Source organism: Mus musculus, chromosome 7 (assembly GCF_000001635.26).
Source record: "Mus musculus strain C57BL/6J chromosome 7, GRCm38.p6 C57BL/6J".
NCBI classification, from domain to species: Eukaryota; Metazoa; Chordata; class Mammalia; order Rodentia; family Muridae; genus Mus; species Mus musculus.
In genome coordinates this window covers 44,660,478-44,680,027 of record NC_000073.6, presented here as the reverse complement: position 1 = coordinate 44,680,027, position 19,550 = coordinate 44,660,478, and the positions used below count along the sequence as shown (strand labels likewise).

Below are 19,550 nucleotides of genomic sequence, written 5' to 3'. Positions count from 1 at the left end.
CAGAAGCACCAAGCAACAGGCAAACCATCCATAGATTTTTAAAAAAAAATCTTTAAAAACACTAAGTTTAGCCAGGCGTGGTGGCACACGCCTTTAATCCCAGCACTTGGGAGGCAGAGGCAGGCAGATTTCTGAGTTCAAGGCCAGCCTGGTCTACAAAGTGAGTTCCAGGACAGCCAGAGCTATACAGAGAAACCTTGTCTCGAAAAACCAAAAAAAAAAAAAAAAAAAAAAAAAAAAAAAAAAAAAAAAAACAAAAGAAAACAAAAACAAAAACCCAAAAAACAAAAACAAAACCCACTAAGTTTAGCCAGGTGTTGGTGGCACACATCTTTAATTCTAGCACTCAGGAGGCAGAGCAGGATGATCTCTGAGCTCAAGGACACCCTTGTCTACAGAGTGAGTTCCAGGACAGCCAGGGCTACACAGAGAAACCTTGTCTTGAGAAACAAACAAACAAACAAACAAACAAACCCACTAAGTGTCAGCCCGAATTTGCGGGGGATAATGAAATTCAGGAGTGTGGGAGATCCAGATTCTATGACCAGATCTGTTCATCTGACCCCTCTGGGCCATGTTCAGGGGAGCCAGGATTGTACACCCACAGAGTACCACCATCAAACACTCTGGTTTCCCACCTTTAAGGGCAGAGCTAGTAGGGTCTTGGGACTCCCTGATTGCTATGCCAATCCCTCCACTCCACCTACGGAGGCTGGTGCAAGTCTTGTGCTCCACCAACATACTTGCCTCCTGTGACATAGGAGCCTTCACGCACTGGCCTTGGGGCAGCTGTGAGCTCCCGGTGAGCTAGCTCCACGGTATGAAATATTTAAGACAGCCTGCACTCAGGATCTCCCAGTACAGGATGGCTATAACCAGCTTGCTCAGCCTCAGATATAAACACTCAATAAATCCACAGCAAAGTATTATCAGTGGTCTAGCTTGCTGGAGAAGTGGGATGGATGAGGGACATGGGGAGCGTCACTCTCACCAGCAGCTAGGTTACCTCAATGATTGAGGGGGCTTTGTTTTTGTTTTCCTTTTTGTTTGATTTTTGATCCTACTCTGTTGCCCGGTCTGGCTTGGAACTGTTGATCCTCTCACCTCCTGACTTTTGGGACTGAAGGTGTACACTACTATCCCAGACTCACTGTTTTAGTTAAAGGAAGTGGTGTCGGGGGATGGCTCACACCATGTGACCCGGAGGATTTGATATCAGCACCCATGAACCCAGCCAGCCTGTGATTCCAGAGCCCGGGAGATGGAGGCAGGAGGATCAAAATTTCAAGGCCATCATACATTGCAAGTTTGAGGTCAGCCTATGCTACATGAGATCTGTCTCATTAAACCAAACTAGTTGGCCAGGTGGTGGCGGCCCCTGCCTTTGATCCCAGAGCCCGAGAGGCAGAGGCCTGTGGTTCTCTGTGTTCAAAACCAGCCTGGTCTACAGAGCAAATTCCAGGACCACAGGACTACACAGAGAAACCTGTCTTAAAAAAAAAACCCAACAACAGCAAAAACAACAGAAATAAAAACATAAAAAATAAACCAAACCAGTTAAACCATAAAATGAGAACAGGACAGGGGTGTCAGGTCCTGGGGGTGGGGTGTGAGCAGGCACTCAGGGAAGACCTCCTACCCCCACCCCCAAGAAGGGAAGGAGTGGGGCTGAGCAGGACAGAAGTCTAGTGTGCATGAGGAGAAAACTAGAGGCCAGTGGGACTGGAGCAGGGTGTGTGTTCGTGTTTGCTTTCTGTTGTTGCTGTGATAAAACACCGACCAAATCCAACTTGGGGGAAGAAACGGTTTATTTGGCGTCAGTCCTGTGTCGCAGTCTATCATGCAGGGAAATCAGGGCAGAAACTCAAGGCAGGAGCTGATGTGGAGAGCATGGAGGGGTGCTGCTCACTGGCTTGCTCCCCAAGCCTTGCTTACCCTGATCTCTTATCCAACCCAGGACCACCTGCCTAGGAATCCCACAGAACTGAGGTTCCCGCTTCTTGGGTGACTCAAGTTGACAAGAACTAGCCAGGAAAGGGAGGTGAAGGGGGATGGACAACACTTGGTGGCCCCAGTGGAAACCCTACTTGACCTCTCAGTGTGACCGGATTGTCCCCTAGATATGCATCCAGAGTGAGAGATGAACGGGATGTGGCCAGAGGTGACCTGCGTCCTGCCGCCTCCCAGGTAGCCAGGTTAACAAATCTTTCTGCTTGCCATCTTCTGAGATACCAAGACTGGGCTTTCCAACCTGCTGCCCGAGGGCCACAGTCACCCTGTGTATATGAATAAAGCTTTATTAAGACATGAACCCATCCATCCATTTACTCCCTCACCTCCACCTCTTATCAGAGCCAGATAGTTATAGCCCAAACCTTGATAAAGCTGGGGAGTTTCTTTTGGAGGGTGGGGATAGCTTAATGTACCATCGATAGACATAAGACCCAACAGCCCCCTGTCCCAACAAGGAAGTTGAAAAAACATGAACAAAAAGAGCCTATGCTGGACACTCTAGGGAGTCAGAAATCCTGTGACATGCCATCCCTGCTTTGGTACCCAGAAGAGAGTGTGACACTCTTCAAAGCTTCCAAAGCTTCGGGGAGTCCGGGGTCATATTGAGGAGTCCTCGGGGTACTGCTTTGTAGAACCCGATGGGTATGGAGTACCTTTCCCAGTCCTTGTGCCAGAGGATTGGAAACATTAAACGAATTCTTAGGCCAGAGTCTGACCCATCGCTTCTGACAAATTGAGACAGAAAACTATGTTCCCTTGACTCCAGCTCAGATGTGTGGACCACGGACAACTGCTTGAGTCCCATCTCACGCCTTGCATATAGGAACCGAATCCTAGTGCCTCCTTTTGTCATTTTGAATGAGTCAGCTGAGACCTCCACAGTCTCCTCGTTAGGGTCAGGGTCTGTCGTGAAGTGCCTCATTAGCTCCAGGAACTGCTCAAGGGTGGGTGCAGAGTTACTATCCGTGGAAGACAGACTCGGAATTGTCTCCGTCTCAGTTTCTTCTGTCATGGCTGCAGCTTACTTGAGTGGCCTTCTTCAGATTAGCTGGGGAGTTTCTCATCTCTTGCTTTATGCAGGAAATCCAGCTAGCCCCAAACGGGAGCAATGCCCAGAACACAGTAGGCACTCTAAATATTTCTTTTTGCAGAGCAGGGCCTGCCACTTGTCCCTGAACCACAGGAGGCTGCCAACTCTCTCTGGTCCTGGGGCTACTTCCAGCCCAGAGTCACATGGACCAGAACAACAGCAACCAAAAATAATGCTGGCATCATCCGAGCCTTTGCCTTGGAGAACATTTACAGGCAGAAACACAAGCTCACCCCTTGCTCTCTGGAGTCCAAGGTCCCCCACCTTTTGTGCTCACTCAAAACTCTTTTGCACCATGGGGCAGCCATCCAACCCTGACTCCCCATCTTTTCTCCTTTCCGCTTCTGATTCGTGCTTGGGGGTGGGGTGGGCGGGCTCTATAAGTTCATGTGTCTAATTCTATGTTTTAGTTTCAAAATTAAAATGAAAAGGGGTGGGTTAATTACATAATTTTCAGAAATATTTGGAGTGTGCTTGTGTCATATCCAACCTGTGACTCTCTTGGTCTCTTTTCTGCCCTCTTTCCCTGCTCAGAGACTGATTTCCCACTTCTCACCACCACGGGGGTCCCTGGATGAGATTCAGGTCCTCAGATGAGGCAGCACACAGTTTTTCTGGCTGAACTATCCCGCATGCTCTTCTCTGCATTTGTTGAGACAGGGTCTCTGACTGAACCCCGCACATGCCAATTTAGCTCTCCTGGCTGACTAGTGAGCCCTGGGGACCCTCCTGCCTTTGTCTGCCCAGAGATTATCGGCTTGCACCTGGTTTGTTACATGGGTGATGGGGGTGTGGAGGAGGAGGGACTGGAAACCCAGTTCTTTGTTTTTGCACTGCAAGCACTTTACTGACTGAGCCATCTTCTTAGCTCTTATTTTTCTTTTCTTTCTTTCTTTCCTTTTTTTTTTTGTTTTTTTTGTTTTTTTGTTTTTTTGTTTTTTTTTGTTGTTGTTGTCGAGACAGGTTCTCACTATATAACCCTGGCTGTCCTGGAACTTACTATGTAGACCAGGCTAGCCTCAGATTCACAGAGATCTGCCTATTGCTGCCTCCCGAGTGCTGGAACTGAATGTGTGCGCCACCACTGCCTGGCCTTTTCTTTTTAGGGACACTATCTCACATAGCCCAGGCTAACCCAGCACTTCGGGTAAGCCCAGGTTGTCCTTGACCTGAAGGTCTTCCTGCACCCATCTCACAAGTGCTGGAATGACAGGCTTGAACTGCCACACACGAATCCCTTCTATTTTTTTTTTTTTGTGATATATATATATATATATATATAGTGAAACATATCATGTATGATTCTTATTTGTAATATATCTTAATCTAGAGTCTACCTGTGAGATAAAGCATGCAGTAGTTGTCTTTTTGAAGCTGTCTGAGATCCTTTAGCGTGATTTGCAGTCCCATCTATCTTCCCACAGAGAACATGATTCCTCGTTACAGTGGAATAAAGCTCCATTGTGTCTGCACCACATTCTCTATCTATTCATCGGTTGCTAGACATCTAGGCTGCTTCCACTTCCTGGTTTTTGTGAATAGAGAAGCAGTGAGCATGGATGAGCAGATGTGCCTGTGGTCTAAACCCTCAGCGTGCTCTAGGTGCACGTCCACATGTGGAGAGCTGCTCGGATGGTACTTCTAATTTTGGATTAGCTTTACAATGTAAAAAAAAAAAAAAAAAAAAGAGGTTATTATTTTAAGTGCATTTTTTGATGTGCATCTGTGTTTTGCCTACATAAGTAAAATTACTTTTTTATTTTATGCCTTTTATCTGTATGTATATATGCATGCCTGGTGCCTGCAAAGACCAGAAAAATGTGTTGAATGCCCTAGAATTGGAATCACAGATGGTTGTGTGCATTCATACAGATGCTACAATAGAAGCTGGGTTCACCACAAGAACAGCTGGTGATCTTAACCTCTAGGCTATCTCTGTTGCCCCTGGTTTTTATTTTGTTTTTGGTTTTTTTTTTTTTTAGATTCATTTTTTAAAATCTTTCTGTGAACCCGGCATAACAATGCACACCTTTAATCCAAGCAGAGGCAGGTGGATCTCTATGAGTTTGAGGCCAGCTTGGTCTGAAAAAGGAAATTCTAGGGCAGCTAAACCCTGTCTCCAAAAACAAAACAAAATGTTATGTGTATCTGTGTACACTTGCCTGTATTTATGTGCATCATGAGAGTGCAGTGCCGTTAAAGGCCAGAAGAGGGCGTCAGATAACCTGGACTGGAGTTATAGGTGTTTCTGAGATGGAACCCAATCTAGGACCTCTGCAAGAGCAGCGATCAGCTGAACAGCTGAGCTCTCTCCAGCTCAAATTTTTAGTTTTTTAAAAAACATTTAGGGGCAGAAGAGAAAACTTGGTGGTTAAGAACATGCACTGCTCTTGTGGAAGACCCCGGTTCAATACTCAGGATCCACTTGGCTGCAAACAATCACTTGTAATTCTAGTTTCAGGAAAGCTATGCTGTCTTCTGGTCTCCGCAGACACTACACAAATGTGCTGCAGACGAACACTCATACACATAAACTAAAAACAAATTGTTTTAATGTGTGTGCATGCACATACATGTCTATCTGTCTATGAGTGGGTGGGTATGTACATGGGAATACAGATGCCCCTGGGGCCAGAACGGGTGTCAGCTTGAAGCTGGAGTTACAAGTAGTTGTGGGCTGCCTGATGTGGGTGCCGGGAGTTGAACTTGGGTCATCAGGAAAATCAGCACATGCTCTTAATCACTGGGCCATCTCCCCAGCTATTTTTAGTTTTTAAGAATATGTTTATGAGCCGGGCAGTGGTGGCACATGCCTTTAGTTCCAGAACTTTGGAGACAGAGGTAGGCAGATCTCTGAGTTCAAGGCCAGCCTGGTGTATAGAGTGAGTTTCAGGACAGCTAAGGCTACACAGAGAAACCCTGTCTGGGAAAACTGAAAAATAAATAAAATAAATAAAAGGTACTCATTATTAGTGGGGAAGTATGTTTGTGCAGAGCAGCCACAACCACAGTGTATGTGCTCAGGGCAGAGAAAAATGTTCAGGAGTTGGTCCTGCGTGTCAGTAGGCTTGCCAACAGGCGACTTTCCCAGCGGAGTATTCCTGTCCCTCTCCTGTCTGTATGTGTTTGTATGTGCGCATGCACAAGCATGAGTGGGGTGCATGCTGCCACGGCACACTGTAGAGGTCAGAGGGCAGCATGGGGGGCTGGTTCTCCCACCACGTGGGTCATCAGGCTTGGTGAAAATTACCCTTTACCTTGATGCCATCTCAGTCCTCATTTGTTTTTCTGACAAGGCTTCCGTGTGTAGCCCTACCTGGCCCAGAACTCACTATGTAGACCAGCTGGTTGTTGCCTCCTGATGTGGGCCCAGGGGTTGAACTCTGTGAATGGGGTTTGGTGGCAAGCACTTCCCCCTGGTAAGTCATTTTGCTGGTCTGGTGTTTGTTTCTCAATGAGGGCCACTCTGGCTGGGGTGATGTGAAATCTTGAACTCTGGATCCTGCTGCCTCCACCTCCAAAATGGTGGAATTACAGGTGTGTGTCCCTTCACTCCGTTCATGTGATGCTGGGGACCTAACCCAAGGCTTCATGCATGCTGGGCAGGCACTGTACCAACTGAGCCTCAGACCCAGACAACATCTTTCATTTTTGTGTAGTATCTTAGCTCCTTGCTGGATTTCCCCACACATTCCAGGCTATTGCTTAGGTTCTCTAGACCCAGGTCATTCTGAGGGCTGGGATTAAGAAAGCTTTCATGGTCTATTTCTTTCTCTGGCCACACATGTCTGCGTGTTTCATTCACTGATTTCCCTATTTCAGCTTATTTACCCACGGGGAACCTCAGGAGAAGACCACACACAGATAACAACGGGCTCACAATATAACTGAGAGTATCCTGTAGGTGGTGGTGGTGGTGATGATGATGATGATGATGATGATGGTGTGTGTGTGTGTGTGTGTGTGTGTGTGCGTGTATCAAGGTCTCCAAGGAGACATATTGGGACTTTAACTCAAGCATGTATTCTGGATGGTGTAATGGAGGATGGCGAGAGGTTTAGAGGCAGGGGCATTCGTCCTTTGGACTTGATTCTTTGGTCTTGCCTTATCCCTGGTGGTATCATAGAGACAGGAATTGATCTCACTGAGGCAGCCCGGTCTCTGTGCCCACGCCTGTAAAATGTGTGCAGCAGCAGGACCAAATGCATAGAGCTGGTGGGTCCATGTTGTGGGATTTAATGTACAGTGAGAGCTTAGAACTGTGTGTGTTCTCACTAAATGTTAGCAGGCATTAGAGTGGCATGGGTTTGCAGATCAGAGAAAATCCCCGGCAACCAAAGCCTGCTAAGCCATGTGTGGTGGTGCATACCAGTCATTCCTACACTCAGGCGGCAAAGGCAGAGCGATCAGAAGTTCACAGTCATCCTCTGTTATGCAGGTAGTCTCACCTCCCCTTAGGCTGAGCAAGCAGAACTGAAGCTGCCTCTGCAACCAGGCCAGTAAAGACAGATGATGACATCACCAGTTGCTGGGTAGATTTAGCCTTGATGGAGTGGATGATATCCGTAGTTGGCAGGTACGGTTGGTTGGCTACAGACACCTGAGCTGTCATGTCCAAATGGACAATAGAGTGCCAGGATGGCAGAGCTGCAGAATGAAACCCTGTCTCCGAAGCAAAGAAGCAGGCCTGCAGCAGTGGCTCAGTGGTTAAGAGCAGAAACTGTTCTTCCAGAGGACCTGGGTTCAATTCCCAGTACCCACAGGACAGCTCAGAATCATCTGTAACTCCAGTTGCAGGAAATTTGACATCCTCTTCTGGCCTCCGACCGCACTGTATGCACACAGTACACATACATATATGCAGGTAAAAAAGCCATACACACACACACACACACACACACACAGAGAGCCATACACTCACACACATACACAAGGAAACAGCAAGTTTAGGAGACTGTTCAAAGCTGAGGCAGACCCAAGTGCTTAAGGGACTATGAAACAACACGAGCTAAGCAGTTGGAAGACAAGGTGGAGTGTATCTATGTGGTGAGGGCTTTGGGGACTTTGGTATTTACTTATCGTTTGTTTGCTGATTTATTTATTTTTGCAGTAAGGTGATGTAAACTTAGTGCTTTATAGCTCAAGTGCCCTATAACTGAGCCACATCTTAAGCCCTCTTTTTGTACTTTGAGACAGGGTCACACTAAGTTTCTCAATCACTTTGTTTAAACCCATGACCTCAACTCATTGCAGTCCTCCTGCCTCAGCCCGGCAATGCTAGCTAGGATGGTAGGTGTGGTCCTCCAGATGAGGTTGGGGTTTTTGCTTTGTTTTCTGAGACAGGGTCTCCTATAATCTAGGCTGGCCTAGAAATCTTTACATAGCTGTAGGATGACCTTGAACTCCTGATCCTCCAACCTCCAGTTCTCCAGGGCTGGAATGATTCTCTGGTGCCATCACTCCTGCTTTGCAAGGTGACTGGGTGGAACCCAGGGCTTCGTGCATGCTAGGCTAACCCTCTACTGAGTCTCCATATAAGGTCTCAATCGCACCAAGTTCAAGGCTTTAGTGAAATTACGTAGTGGAAACGCTTCACACATCTTTGAGCTCAATAAATGATTCTGACCCATCCACCTGCTTTGGGTCTGCTCACGGTCTGCACTCTACAAAAGCAGTTTCTTGGTGTGTGTCCTCACGCCGGCTCCCGGGGGACCCAGGCATTCCGGCCTCCCGCCGCCCCCTACGGGTGCGCACAAAGGCATCCATTCATGCCTGTTTACAAAGCAGCCCATTCACCCTGTCCCCTTGAACCAGCAGCTGCTGGCCGCTCCCCAAGCATCTCTATTGGTGCTTCCTGCTGGCCATCAGGCCCGGGTCCCGCCTACTGCCGCACATTCTCGGCCAGGTTCTTTTCCCACGCCTGGCACGCTTTGCCAACTTCTGATTGGCCTGGCGCGCCAGCCGCTCTTTTTGATTGGGCAGCACTGAGCCCCAGGGGCGAGGTCTGAGCGGGCCGCAGCAAGTGCTGATTGGTCTGTAATGCCTACCTGTGGGTGGGGCCGTCCACTGCAGGCCCCGCCTCCTTTTCTGTCCAGGCCGAGGCCTCTGGACCGCCCTGGGCGCCGGTGAGTGTCCGGGGACCTCCCCCCCGTGGTGCGCCCCAAGGGTTGGCCAGAGCCTGTCAGACCTGGGGAGGCCGGAGCCGGTGGGGTACAGCGGGGGGTCTTGGAGAGGGGTGGGTCAAGACATTCACCCTGGGTGCAAGCGACCCCAGGGTCAGGGAGAGGTAAGGGGAAGGTTGTAGTCACCCAGCCCGGATTCCCACCTTGTGCCAGACAGCCTGGGGTCATCTCTGACAGCGTCACACGGTCTGTTCTGCAGAAGGGGAAACTGAGGCAGTGCTTGGAACGTTGCATGATAGAACACCTGAGTCATGGTCTCCATTCCCCAGCTCTCAGGACTACCGTGTCAGATGTCAGAGGAGGAAAAAGCTGTGGACCAGAGAGAGAGGGGTCGCGACAGGCAGGGACAGGAACAGAGAAGGATGTGTTTGGCTGGGTGTCCCAGTTTGTTTTGATTTGACTTGGTTTAGTTAGTTGTTTTGGTTTTTTGTTTTGTTTTGGTTTTTTGTTTTTTTGTGAGTTTTTTTTGTTTGTTTTTTTTGTGTTTTTTGTTTTTTTTGGAGATAGCTTCTGAACTCACTGTGTAGACCGAGTTGACCTCAACCCCCAACCTTCCTGCCTGAGCCTCTCAAGGGCCGCGATGACAAGAGTGTGCCACCAAGCCTCACAATGGACATGGGCACTTTAATGTATAACTAAACTCCCCTCCAGTGTAGGAGAATGGATTTGAGGTAGGTTTGTGTGGTTTCCATCTCACAGAGAGTGAAGATATAGACTGGACCGAGGTGGGGAACACAGGGACCTGGTGTGCCTGGCCCTGTGGCTTTTTTTTTTTTTTAAACATCATAATAGTAATCAGGAGTTCAAGACCAGCCTCAGCTACATGATGAGTTCCAGGCGAGCCTGGGCTACTTAAGACCCTGTATCTGAAAAACAAAAAACAAAAATAAATTGTTCTGTAAGCCATACCTCTTAACACCTCTTAAGCCACAAGTTTATCGTAGGCATGATCACCCGATGTCTCCTCCTCGATCACCTTCTCGATTGAGGAGAAGACCCAAGCCTGAGGCTGGCATAGCATTTTGACATCATATCTGAGGATTGGGGCATCCCACTTCCAGGGTTCAGGAAACTGAGATTCTAAGAAAGAAAGAAAGAAAGAAAAAAAAAAAAAAAACCACGATAAAACAGAACAGAGACCTGGGTCCTTTTCCTCAAATAATTTTTGTTGATCTCATGAGCCTCAATTCCTAGCGAAGAAAGTGAAGGTTCAGAAGGCTGGAGGGAGATTCGAACCCTAGCATACTTAGTCCGGCTCTGTGCCAGCCCTTCACCTTTGCCCACAGCCGCCCACTTGGCAACAGGTTCTATCTTTGCTGGCTGCTGTGCCAGGCCCCGCCCCCCGCCCAGCCCGGCAGGTGTCAGGAGACGTCAGAACCCGGTCCTGCCTTCCTGACGGGAGAGGCCCCACCTCTTGCTGGACCGCAGAGCCGGCCTCACCTGGGTGCTGGAGAGGATCTGGACTCGGAGGCCTCCCCATCTCTACCGCCAGGCGCCCAGGTAGCCTCGGGATCCGCGGGATAAAGGAGCTATGCCATAGGGCGCTGGGTCGGGACGAGAGGGAGTTAGGATCCATGCTCCCAGAGCGATAATGAGCCAGGTACCCCAAGTCAGAGGGAAGAAGCTGAGCGTGGAACCCAGTGTCTGAGCGAGGAGAGCAGAGGTCTGGACCCTAGTGTCTAAAGGAGGAGGGCTGAGGTCTGGACTCATGTGTCTGAAGGAGGAGGGCTGAGGTCTGGACTCATGTGTCTGAAGGAGGAGGGCTGAGGTCTGGACTCGTGTGCCTGAGGGAGGAAAGCTGAGGTCTGGACTTCTGTACCTGAGGGAGAAGGGCTGGGGCCAGGATCCCAGGGTCTGAGGAAAAAGGACCGGGTCCTGACCAATCTAGGACTGAGGGAGGAGGCTGGGCTGGGGTCAGTACCCCTGGGTTTGTAGGAAGAGGTTGGGTTCTGGACCCCTGAATCTGAGAGAGAAACTGGGGTCTGGACGTCTGGGCCTGAGGGAGGAGAGCTGGGGTCAGGACCCCTGTGTCTGAGGGAAGAAGGTGGGTCCTGGCCCCTTGAGTCTGAGGGAGGAGGCTGGGGCAGGACGGGATCTATGTCACCCATTAGCTGAGGTCATAAGCTTGGTGCTGCCCCAGCCTCTGCCCAGGCGGGCGGGGCCCTGGCTGCTTTCCTTTTCCACACAGCTCTGTCTGCTCCTCCCAGGTGCTCTCACCTGCCTAAGTGACACTAATGAGTCCTGGCACCGCATTCCTGCTGCCTGAGGGAGGGGTGTGTGGCTGGGGCTCAGCCATTTGGGGCCAGGCCCTGGGCCCACCCTCTTGGCTTGGTTAACTTCCCTGAATCCCCACATCCCCACTTCCGACCCACGGCTGCAGCAAACCTCTCGACATCACCCGTGTCCAATGGAGACAGGGCTGGAGATCCCACTCCGGGGTTCTGGGCCTGGACTCTTGGTCTGAGGAGGCTTGCGGCTGCTCTTAAGCTGTTGGGAACAGCAGGGCTGTGAGGTACAAAGCCACCAAACTCTTCCTGGTCAAAGGCTACAGGGCTGGAGAGGAAGCAAGTGGGTGGGGTGGGTTAAAGTCCCTGGGATGGGGCTTGGCTCTGGGTGTATCTACCACACTGGAGCCTGGGGCGATCCTCGGCTCTTTGGGCTGACCATTTGTGGAGCACAGGGGGCCAAAGTGAGTGGGAACCAGGCTACTGAGGTTGGTGTGTGTGAGGAGGGCCAAGAGGGTCCCGAGGCAGAGGAGGTTTGCATGTGGGAGAGGCTCCTGGGGCAAGCTTGAGAGAACAAGATCTGGGAGGACACCTCTTGAACAAGCTGAGCGCTTGGATGGATGCCCCTAAGGTGTGTGTTGGAGGTGCCATTAGCCTGGTACACAGAAGTGAAAATGGAAAGCAGAGATGCAGGTGTCTTCAGGTGTTGTCTGAGTGGGGATGAGGCGGTGGGTCAGTAGGGGCTGCTTGCTGTGGGCCATTTTCTGCAGGATATTGGACAACCCTGAATTGGCTGTGTTTCCTAGTCAGCATCCCTGGAAGTAGGGGGAAAGGCCCAGACACCCTGACTGCCTCTTGCAAGCTTTCTTAAAGAGTCTTGAGACTTAGCTGGGTCCATACCCCAAGACCTGCTGAAAGGCAGGGCCCCAGCAACTCGTGACAGGTTTCCAGAGCCTGGGCTCTGAAAGGCCTCTGAGAATGTTGACTGAACGTGAGAACGAGTGAATGCATGAAGCCAGAGAGACTTCAGGGACTGGGCAATCAACCTGTAATTATGGGGCAGGCACGACCGAGCGGTGCACAAAACGTCAGCCGTGCCCCACCTGGGCCCCATCTTAGAGTGTCAACCGTGGTGGCAACCTTTACTGTCCTTGCCACCTCACCTCCTGCCCTCTTCTCATTTCAGCTGCAGACACAAGGCACATTCCTGTCCCAGGGCCTTTGCTTTGTCCCTGCACCCCAGTAGCCTGCTGGTTAGAGTCACTCAGGTCTTTAAAGACCTGAGTCTTTAGGGAAGGGTTCTCCAGTCAGTCCAGTTAAAAATGTGAACACAGTCCCAGCCCCAGCAGGAGGTATAGTTCCCCTGCCCTATACCTCCCACAGCCATTTATCACCATTTAAACCATTTGCATGTTTATAACAATGTATCTTTTTATTCTGTTTCTTGAGATGAGAATGGTATTTACTGTCTAGTATAAACAGAGCCCAAGCCATGAGTGTATTTAAGTTTTATAGTAACCACATTTGGGGGTGGGTACTGGAGAGGTGGCTGTGTGGTAACAGCTCTGGCTGGCTGCTCTCCCAGAGGATCTCAAGCCCCAGGACCTACATGATGGTTCAGAGCCAGCTATGCGTATCTACAGTTCTCGGGAATCCCTCTTCTGGCCTCCATGGATACTGGATGCATGTGGTATAAACATACCACATGCAGGCAAGCACCCTTACATGTAAATGTGGTTTTTTCTTTTTTATAAAAAAGTGGGGTATAGAGACTGCTGACGTTTTATAGCACTGATTGTTCTTGGAGAGAGCTGCAACCATAACACGTTGCTCCAGTTCCAGGGAGCTGCTGCCACCTTCTGACCACTGTGGGAACTTGCATACATGTGGTGCATATAATCTCAGCCAAGCACACATACACACAAATAATAGGTCTTTTACAGGAAGGTTATTTATATTACTTTAAACTGTGTGTGTGTGTGTGTGTGTGTGTGTGTGGTGTGATGTGTGGTGTGTGTGTGTGTGTGGTGTGTGTGTGGTATGTGTGGTGTGTGTGTGTGTGGTGTGTGTGTGTGTGTGTGTGGTGTGTGTGATGTGTGTGTGTGTGTGGTGTGTGTGTGTGTGGTGTGTGTGGTGTGTGTGTGGTGTGTGTGGTGTGTGTGTGGTGTGTGTGATGTGTGTGTGTGTGTGTGTGGTGTGTGTGTGGTGTGTGTGTGTGTGTGTGTGTGTGTGTGTGTGTGTGTGGTGTGTGGTGGTGGTGGGGTATGTGTAAGTGCAGGTGCCTGTGGAAGCACAGGGTATCTAGGAGCTGGAACCACGGGCAGTTGTGAACCCTGGATACAGGTGCTGGGAACAAAACTCAGGTTCTCAGAAAGTGCAATATATGCTTTCAACTGCTGCGACCTCGCTCCAGCCCCATAATAAGTGATTTTTTAAATTAATTAATGTGTTTATTTATTTGTTTGTTTTGATTTTTCAAGACAGTGTTTCTCTGTGTGACTCTGGCTGTCCTGGAACTCACTCTGTCCACCAAGCTGGCCTTGAACTCAGTCATCTTGAGTACTAGGATTTAAGGCCTGTGCCACCACCACACCTGGTTGAAATGCCTTTTTTTTTTTAAAGTAAAGCTGGGCCAGTTGGCAGTCTTATCATCCCATCTACTCTATGGCTATGGGCAGGGTGGGTTCTAAGTTCAAGGCCATCCTGAATCAACTTAGCAAGACCTTGTTTTAAAATAAAAATTGAAGGTCAGTGGTGGCATACACCTTTAATATCAGCACTCAGGAGGCACTTGATCTCTGAGATCAAGGACAGCCTGGTCTAAAGAGCAAGTTCCAAAACCAAAACCAAAAAAAAAAATAAATAAAAAAAAATAAAAAATTTAAAAAGTCTAGGAACGTGCCTCAGGGGTTCAGTGCTTCTCAAGCATGCAGGAGGGGTTTAAGCCCCAGTATGACCAAAATAAAGAAATTGGAGAGGGGACAGTCCCAACTGATGTGTCCACTCTGTTCCTACAGACCATGGCTGCAGTGACCATGTCCGTGTCTGGGAGGAAGGTAGCCTCCAGGCCAGGCCCGGTGCCTGAGGCAGCCCAATCGTTCCTCTACGCGCCCCGGACGCCAAATGTAGGTGGCCCTGGAGGGCCACAGGTGGAGTGGACAGCCCGGCGCATGGTGTGGGTGCCCTCGGAACTGCATGGGTTCGAGGCAGCAGCCCTGCGGGATGAAGGGGAGGAGGAGGCAGAAGTGGAGCTGGCGGAGAGTGGGCGCCGCCTGCGGCTGCCCAGGGACCAGATCCAGCGCATGAACCCACCCAAGTTCAGCAAGGCAGAAGATATGGCTGAGCTCACCTGCCTCAACGAGGCCTCGGTCCTGCACAACCTGCGAGAACGCTACTACTCCGGGCTCATTTATGTGAGTGACGTTCCCGGGTGGGGTACCAGGTGTCACCAACCTGACCTGGATTAGCAGGGCGTGGTCTAGAGTATCTGCCTCACGTCCTGTGACTGTCCTCCAACTAGTGAAAACTTACGATGCTTTATTTTTTATGGAATGGGGCAGGAGGCGGAGTTAGACAGATGCTCTAACACTGGGCCACGCCCCCAGCTCGTCACTGGGGGATTCTAGGCAGTTCCTTACTGAGCGACTTTCCCAGCCCACTTTCTGGGGTGTTTGATTCTTTGTTTGCAGTTGAGATGGGATCTTCCTGGTAACCACAGCTGGCCTCTGACTTGGGCTCCTGCTGCCCTTATCCCTCAGAGTAGCTTGAGTGACAGGCTTGCAACCTTAAGACTGGCCCAACTTATATCTTATTGAATGACTGGAGCCTGCTTCCTCCTGACTGGGGTGTCCTATATGAGGGTACCTTTGCTATTTTTTTAGTTATAAAGAATGAAAATTAATGAATACTAAGCCTTTATGAATCCCACTAGTTCATCTAATTCTGTTCAGCAAGGCAGTGGTCATTATTAACCCCATTTTACCAAAAATCAAGAGAAAGAAAGGAAAATAAAAAAACCACCATTTAACCAGGCATGGAGAAGAGAAGAGGATCTTTAAAAACATGATAATGTTTATTTATTTGGGAGTGGGGGTACGAGGTCAGAGTACAACTTACTGTATTGGTTCTATTCGTCTAACCACATGTGTCCTAAGGTTCAAACTCGGGTCATCAGGCTTGGTGGCAAACATCTTTACCAGTTGAGCCATCTCACTGCCTCCTGGCAGAAGAATCTTGACTTTGAGGCTAGTTGGGTTATGGAGTGATATACTATTTCAAAACAACAGAATAAAACAAAACCGTGTGATGAGATTGATGATGTCCAGTTGATGAAGGTGGTCTGCCAAGCTCTGTGATCCATTTTTGATGTCTGCATAGCACATAGGTGGTGTACAGGAAGTTGTTTTACACCAGACATGGTTCCACATCCTGGCTTCATGTTAGAATCATTTGGGGGAGGTCTCTAGAATGTCTGCTCACTGCTTCAGACCACTACCACCAACATGGAACTTTGGGATGATGGTGGGTGTGACATGAACATAGGTTTTGGAGTGTTTTTCTTCTCTCTCGCTTTTCTTTTAAATAAGCTTGCAGGGTGTGTCTCGTGGAAAGCCAAGGTGTGATTAACTCCATCTAAGAGAGAGCAAACAGGATTATAGAGTTTAACAAAGAATGTTATAGCCATAGTGAAAAAAAAACCTGAGAATGACTGGTAAATATTTATTAAGTACTTATGTTGTACTGGGCCCTGTTCTGAGTGCCATTGTTGAGTTCTTGGCTGGCTTCTTGACTGGGGACTATTGATGTCACCCGACATTCCAGAATATTAAGTGACCCGGGCCCAGGGCCCACAGCCACTGAGGAATCTATGGAAGCCCATCGAGCCCTGATAATAACCATAATCATAACCATAGCGTCTGCTGCTAGGCTCAGCTCTGAGTTCTTGCCTCCCCTTCCCCAGCCATGTACACAGGCTATGTGGTGGGGACCAATCTCTCCTTTTCCCTTCAGCTTGGCCTAACAGAAGCTGATAATACTATTGCGCAAACATGCATGATGTTGCAGGATCTGAGCAGTGATGAGTTCCCAGTAAGCCACATTAACGTGTCACATTAACATCAGCCATGTCAGGTGGGAAGCATAATTCTTGTCCCCATTGATGGAGACAGTGATTCCTAGAGAGACTACTTGCTCGGGTCGACCAGTAGGAAATTGGTAGCACTAAGATTCAGGCTCAGTTCCTGTCTGATGTCCAGTGCATGGTATGTGTTCACTGACTGGCTAAGTGATGTCAGGGAGAACAGTGGAAGCTGAGGTCCCTAGGGACCTTGACTTAATAAGGGAATTGGTCCCTTCAGTGGGACTATAGAGGCAGAGGGAAGAGGGTTGCCTCAGGCAGGGGCTCTAACCACTAAACCACATCCTTAGATCTCTTTTTATTTTGAGACAGGTTCCCACTGGTTTGCCTTTGGTAGCCTTCTGATCCTCCTGCCTCAGTCTCCAGAGAAGCTATGTTGGCAGGCCTATGCTTATCAGCCCTGGTTGTCACTGAGTCTTTAAGGGGGTCAGTCCTTCCTGGAAGTTGCCCATGGCTGGGAACCTCAGCCTCTGGGCTTCCAACCCTAGACAGTTAAAGCCCAGCAGCTTTGGCTCCTAGGTGGGACTGTAACTCGAGCATCCCAGCCTGCTGTTTGGAGAGGGAGGTGGGGCCACCTTGGCTGGCTCCTGTTCATTCTCTCTTAATCCCTGAGCCTTTGTAATGAGGCAGGCTGTCTACCTCTTCCAGAGGAAGCCAGACAAGGGAATGTCCTCAAACTGTGCGTGGGGTGTGGGGTGTGGGGAGGAGTAGGCCTGTCTCCAGAGCCCTCTGGGCTAGACAACCCTTCCAGACCCTTCCAGGGACCCTCTAGGAACTGTGGCCGCTTCCCTTTTTTCCTGGCCCTGTTGGCCAGCTAGAGTTTCCATCCTGGGTGTTACCCAAGCTGTGTCTGGCCCGAGGGGCTGGCATGGGGAGTGGGCTCTGGCGCCAGCGGCCATGAGATACCCTCCCAGGGAATGTGGTCCAGCCGCCCCACCCCGAGACCTCTGAGAGCCCAGTGGGAGCAGCCTGGGAGACTAGGGAGACAGATACTAGGCTGACCGGTTCTCCCGCTTGTGGCCAGCTGCCCCGCCCCCTCTATGAGGAGGTAATACCAGGCACCCTGGTGGCTACACCCTCCTGCAGCCAGGTGGGAGGGGAAAGCAGGTACCCACTAGAGAGCCAGCAATTGGCTGACTGGCTTTAATAAGCAGCTGTGGCCATGAGGTGAGCTTTCTAGCTCCTTCAGCTGGCTGTCCCCAGTGCATTAGACTAGTTAGCTGGCTAGTTAGTTGGGCTGACTTAGCTAAAGGGCTAACTAGTTCTTGGCTACCTATCCACCTCTGTGGACGGTGAGTGTTTCCTGTTGATCTTGACGCCCTTGTGAGTTCAGCAGAATCTCAGGCTGACAAGAACCCTCCTGCTTTGGCCTCCAGAGTGCAGGGATGATAGGCTGTCCTGCCATATCTGACTCCTTCATCTCTTGTTTGTTTATTTCTTTGGTTTTTGAGAAAACAGGCCTGCAGGGTTTCACGTAGCCCAGGCTAGTCTCAAACTCCATATGTAGTCAGATGGCCTGATATTTCTGGCTCCACCTCCTGGGTGCTGGGATGATGTGTGCCAGGCACATGGGGCATGGGGGATGGAGCCCAGCGGTTTGTGTGTGCCAGGCAAACGCTCTGCTGATTGAGCTACGTCTCCAGCCTTCTGCTTTTGTAAGATGAGCTCTGAGTCTGTAGCTCAGGCTGGCCTAGAACTCACAGCAGTCCTCCTGTTTCAGCTTCCTGAATGATGGGGTTACAGGCGCACACTGTTGCCTCCCCGGCTTACGGTGTTGGTGATATTCAGGCTGGGCAGAATGGCTGATGCCCATGATCCTATCACGTGGGAGATGGAGGCAAGAGGATTGCTGCAATGTCAAGACTTGCCTCAAACAAACACCAACAAACAGCCCCACAGAGATGGCTTAGCAGCAAAGAGCACCATCTTCCACCTCCCACACGGCAGCTCACAACCATCTGTGACTCCAGCTGGGAGAGCCAGTGCTTTTCTCCAGCCTCTGTGGGTACCATATGCATGTAGTACACAGACATGCTTGCAGGCCTAGTGACACACACCCACAATCTCAGCCCTGGGGAGGCAGAGGTAAGAGGGTTCCTGTAAGTTTCAGTCCAACCAAGGCCACGTAGGAAGACCTTTTATAAACCAAAATAAACAAAACACCAAGAGAACAAAGTAGCTTTATGTTGTCTGGGTGTAGGTATGCCGTATGCCATATACAGGTTTCCTCTGGGAGTTTGCACCCCACTGAACACCGCAGCTCCTGTCCTCACTGAGGGCAGTCACTGACACACTCTCCCCTCTTGCCTGCCATAGACCTACTCTGGCCTCTTCTGTGTGGTCATTAACCCATACAAGCAGCTGCCCATCTACACGGAGGCCATTGTTGAAATGTACCGGGGCAAGAAGCGCCATGAGGTGCCACCTCACGTGTATGCTGTGACGGAGGGCGCGTACCGCAGCATGCTTCAGGGTGAGTGCGTGGTCAGCCCTGTAGGAGGACCGGGGTGGGCACTGGGTGCTGCTGGGAGCCAGGGCTAGGCTTGAGTAATGACTTGGTAATACATTGGAAGGTGGGTAAGGATCCAGTTTTTACCATGGAGGCCTTCTGTAGAGATTTTCCAGAGAGTCAGCAACTGTGTAACATGCGCATCTGCTTGCAGTAGACACTCGGGTAGGGTCACGAGTAATAATGGGTCAGGTTATGTGATCTCATTCCTTCCTTGGCTTTTAGTTTTTTTCAAAATTATATATATGTGTATGTGAATGGTGGTGGTGGGGTATGTGTGCATGTGAGCACAGTGCCCATGGGAACCAGAAGAGGGCATCAGATCCCCTGGCGGTTGTGAGCCGCCTGATGTGGGTGCTAGGAACTGAACTCAGGTGTCCTTCCTAGGTTACCC

General features: G+C 49.9%; 1 protein-coding gene and 1 long non-coding RNA gene across 9 annotated transcripts in view; one reads left to right on the top strand and one right to left on the bottom strand.

Moving 5' to 3' along the window:
* Nucleotides 1–1,792: 1,792 nt before the first annotated feature.
* 2310016G11Rik (RIKEN cDNA 2310016G11 gene) lies at nt 1,793–11,795 on the bottom strand. The gene is made up of 5 exons (NR_152106.1): nt 11,671–11,795; nt 10,726–10,829; nt 10,195–10,365; nt 9,429–9,594; nt 1,793–2,276 (listed from the first exon to the last, which is right to left on the bottom strand). It is a non-coding gene; the product is annotated as an RIKEN cDNA 2310016G11 gene (long non-coding RNA).
* Myh14 (myosin, heavy polypeptide 14) overlaps nt 9,156–19,550 on the top strand; it is a 65,070-nt gene continuing 54,675 nt past the window's right edge. For 2 of the 8 annotated variants that reach the window (NM_028021.3, NM_001271538.1), the window contains exons 1-2: nt 14,525–14,923; nt 18,964–19,120. In NM_028021.3, coding sequence (NP_082297.1) covers nt 14,531–14,923; nt 18,964–19,120 — 550 coding nt within the window. In that variant the 5' untranslated portion in view covers nt 14,525–14,530. Of the gene's footprint in view, nt 9,229–10,427; nt 10,786–11,894; nt 11,975–14,524; nt 14,924–18,963; nt 19,121–19,550 lie in introns of those variants that run through there. The other 6 variants (XM_030242996.1, NM_001271540.1, XM_011250903.2 and 3 more) reach the window with 6 other exon arrangements.